A 4,091-nucleotide genomic window follows, 5' to 3' on the forward strand; every position below is an offset into this window, starting at 1 on the left:
CTAGTGTACATAAAAATAGCAGGAGAACATCAGCGACGTCGAACTTGATATCCTCTTATGTCTCGTCACCTATCAAACAAGCAAATCTCTTCTACTCGTTAGCCATGGGGAACACCCCAACCACCTGCATCCACATTAACCATCATTTCAGTTTAGTTTTCGAACTATAAGATTACTCCACAACTATGTTATATAGAATATGTGCATGAAATTAACTTAACGTACTCCCTGTTTAAATGGTGCAAGTGTAACCAGGAGGAGGAGTCTTGCCACAGGTGAGAAGGAGCTGGAGCGCCAGTGGGAGGTAGATATTAATGTTGAGCAGCTTGAGCTTAATGGTGGTGCACAAGCACACAGCAGCCTCGATCTCCACGAGGCCTTGGAGCAGCGGGCAGCACTGGTTGACGACCGGGTCGCCGATGCCAATGTGCACCAGCCCACCGAGCAGGTCGACGCAAGCGCCGAGCTTAAGGGAGTCCACCGGGCATGTCGCCGGTGCCGGAGGTGGTGGTGATGGTGGAGGAGGGCACGGCGTGTTTCCAGTCCCCGGGGGAGTGGTGGGAGGACGCCCGACTACCGGGGGGACAGTGATGGGTGGATATCCGATGACCGGGGGGACGGTGATGGGAGGTTTGACGATGATGGGGGGTGGGTGATGGGAGGTTTGACGATGATGGGGGGGTGGGTGATGGGAGGTTTGACGATGATAGGGGGCTTGGCTTTGGGGGGCTTAGCTTTGGGGGGCTTGGACTTGGGAGGCTTGGGCTTGGTGGTGGGGGGTATGGGCAACGGCCACAGCCAACAATGGGAGTAAGGGAGGAAATAAAGAGCATGAAGGTTAGGAGGAGGGCTGAGCGTTTGGAGGAGTCCATGGTCATGGGGACTCTCTCTCTCTCTCTCTCTCTCCCCTCTTGGCTGCTGCTGCTTGCTCCCTCTCTATATATAGTCTAAATATATAGAGAAATGGGTGTGTGGGGAGTGTAGAGATTGGGGTTCTCTTTATAGAGGAATGTGGATGGAGGAGGGAGAAAGGAAAGCCCTGAAAGGGTTCACGTGAGGATTGCAACTCTGAAAAGACAGCTACTGCGCCTAGCTACCACTAGTTGGCATGGTTTTTTTGGGGGTCATTCTTGTGACCATCGTGTGATGCTACCGGAAAGAAGGGTTCAGGCCAGCCGTAATTATAAAACATAGTGTTAATGTACTTTTAGTAAGGAACCTAACCTTCTTTGTGATTGGTGGATTAGTCCTCTATCATACATGATATATACTTTGGCAAACTTAAATCTAAAAATTAATCTAAATAAATAAGTGGCAAAAAAGTTTAACACTTATTTAAATCCTTTAGTTGTTGAATGAAGAGGAAGATCTTCCCTGCAGTCAAATTGCTATTCGTTTCTTACGGCAATTGAATTTATCCTTGCTAAAAGATTGGTTGAACAATCAACTAGCATGTATCCATGAAGGGCGAGTCTCATGCAAGATCTACTTTATGGGCATCATCGGCTGATCTTTCTATTCAATTCTGTAACATATTATTTTCTGGAGTCCTATGGACAAATCTTTTCTTGTTTGATTTGAATCATCCAACTTAACAAAAAAAGAAGGGAAAAAAAGGACGAGCTTGAAATAATAAAGGAACGGCCAGCCATAGTTCTTATAGCCTGACAAATCACACATTTTGATGCATCAAGTGGAACCATGTGGATGATAAAAGATATGCTGATCCATGAGAGTAGAGAGCCTTCTGAGGTTTCAAAGTCATTGCTCTTCTAATTTGACATATATAGAACATCAAAAAAATCCTTGTAAGAGGTGCCATGCAATCTTTATTGTCTACATTGTCTTCATGGTACTTGTCCTTTTCTTTTTAATATATAAAAAAATTATTCTAAACTCGGAAGTACCACGAATGAGCAGCATGGAGTGTAAACAAGACGGGGGATCGTGACAAAGCGTGGCTGGAGAGAACCCCAAGATAATACGACTCTATAGGAAAAGGACCAAATTAAACTAGGGCTGCAGAGAATCCAAAGCTGAGTTTGGGTTAGGCTAGGATTGTCAAATGAAAGGATATTGTATTCGAGCGCTCAGGCTGAGCTCAGGTCATGCTTGATAACAAATGTTCAAGCTTAACTAACTTTTTCATTGAACGATCTCTTATCAACTTGATCCAGTGCTTCTATTTATTGTTACAAGCTAATGGTATATAGCTTAATTTGACTCATTTTAATTGAGCTTTAAATGAAGATTGAGCTCGATTTATGTCCTACCAAAAGAAACTTGATTTAAAATGTTACCAAGAAAAGCCCAATTGCTATTGATAAACAGCTTGGTTCATTTTGCAGCGCTACCCAAAAAATGCAAGGTGGGGTTGGGGTGGGAGGAGATTGGAGAAAGGACGGGCAAGTTCATGCATGATCGAATAGTACTTTGGACTCTTTGCATATAAGCATGAGTTGTGATTCTACTTTTGGATTCTAGTGAATGTAGTTTTCAATGGATTCCAGCAGCATAGAGCTGGACCATGACCACATGACCATCTTTCTTACGGTAAGAGTGACCTCGAGCTTTTCCTTTATGTCAAAAATCAATTTGAAGAAGAATTAATGTTGAATATGTAGTGTTATAGGAGCTAGCTACAGGTGTAATTAACATTATGTTCAAGTGCCCTTACGTACAATTAATTAACCTAATCTAGCTCATCCTATCACAGAAATTCAACTGCAGGTCATGTTTGGATGCCCGAACATGTTATTCTTGTGATAAAATTGTTTCAAAACGATTGGAAGAGAGGCATTGCAGGAAGGAATGAAGAAATTCATGCGTTCAGGAAAGCTATCGGACATAAACTCTCCGAAAAAAAATGAGATTATGTATCCTTAATTTAATTTCAAAGGGTGGTTTAGGATTCTTCATTCCAAAAATTGCCCACCAATAGAATTTTCTAGTCGCATCACTTATCTTCCTCCCATGCCGAGATATGGTAGGTTAATCCCATGGATAACCTGCAGCCAAACAGGCCCATAGTGTGGCTAGTGTGTTTAGCCATACATAGTTAACAATGTGTATACATTTCACAACCTTAATTAAATTCTAAGTTAAATCATTCTATTACATATATAATTCTTGATTAATAGGTAAACTAGAGATAACGTCACTTGATAACTCGCAGCATATGAAAGCACGGTAGCATTTTCCCATGTTCAACTGCCCAAACCTTCATGCATGCTTCAAATCCGCCATACATACTTCATGATCATCTCATACTTTTTTCCTTTGGATATAATTTTCATATCGTTCTTTAATATGGATTTAATATATAAAACTTTGATCATTTTTAATTCACATTTGACTATGAGAAATATCATGAAAACTATTGAGGTGGATGTCTGGTCAGGACACCACCTCCCAAGACCTTTTCAGTACCATGCGATGCAGCAGGAAGAAAGAAAAAATAAAACAAAACAATCAAAATACGTAGATCAGCCACAAAAGGGCTCGCCTCTACGGAGCATGCAAACTTCACTATAAAAAAAAAAAAATTTATAAGAGAAGATCTCACCCTCAACCCTCGTATACCCAATTTCTCTCCCACCTGAAGTTCTCCTAAAAAAAGCTCTCTCTCTTAGAAGATCCCCTGAACCCCTGAAGTGACCGGTGTCCACTGTCAAGAGCCTCCGGCTCCTTTTCTCTCAGCGCTTCAGCCTCTCTTTCTTCTCTCAGATTCCGTACGACTCCATACGATGCGTCCTCCGGCAAAACCAGACCACACGAAGATCACCTCTCTCTGTTTACTGTTTCCAGCCTTTTATATGGCTTAAACCTACTTAGATTAGGTTTAAAACTCCTTAATCAACCCAAATCAAGTCTTTGAACCATCGGATCAAGATCGAGAACTCCTTGGACCGTCCGATCGCGATCAGTCCATGGAATAGTATCGTGGATCATGAGAAATACGTGAAAAATGCCCACACGATCCACAGGCCCAGCCGTGGACCGTCCGGTCCACGGTGGACCGGGGTACAGACCTAGGCAGGGCACCTGGACCTGGGCTGGCCTGCGCCCGCCTGGGCCGCACGCCTGGGTCG

General features: G+C 43.1%; 1 protein-coding gene across 1 annotated transcript in view; it reads right to left on the reverse strand.

The window, feature by feature from the left end:
• LOC105039045 (uncharacterized) overlaps nt 1-973 on the reverse strand; it is a 1,050-nt gene extending 77 nt beyond the window's left edge. The window contains 4 exon segments of the mRNA XM_010915017.4: nt 1-124; nt 226-651; nt 654-782; nt 785-973. The exon segment at nt 1-124 is cut by the window's left edge and continues 77 nt beyond it. Coding sequence (XP_010913319.2) covers nt 233-651; nt 654-782; nt 785-878 — 642 coding nt within the window. The 5' untranslated portion in view covers nt 879-973 and the 3' untranslated portion in view covers nt 1-124; nt 226-232.
• Between the last annotated feature and the right edge of the window lie 3,118 nt (nt 974-4,091).

This window comes from Elaeis guineensis, chromosome 1 (genome assembly GCF_000442705.2).
Source record: "Elaeis guineensis isolate ETL-2024a chromosome 1, EG11, whole genome shotgun sequence".
Lineage (NCBI taxonomy): Eukaryota > Viridiplantae > Streptophyta > Magnoliopsida > Arecales > Arecaceae > Elaeis > Elaeis guineensis.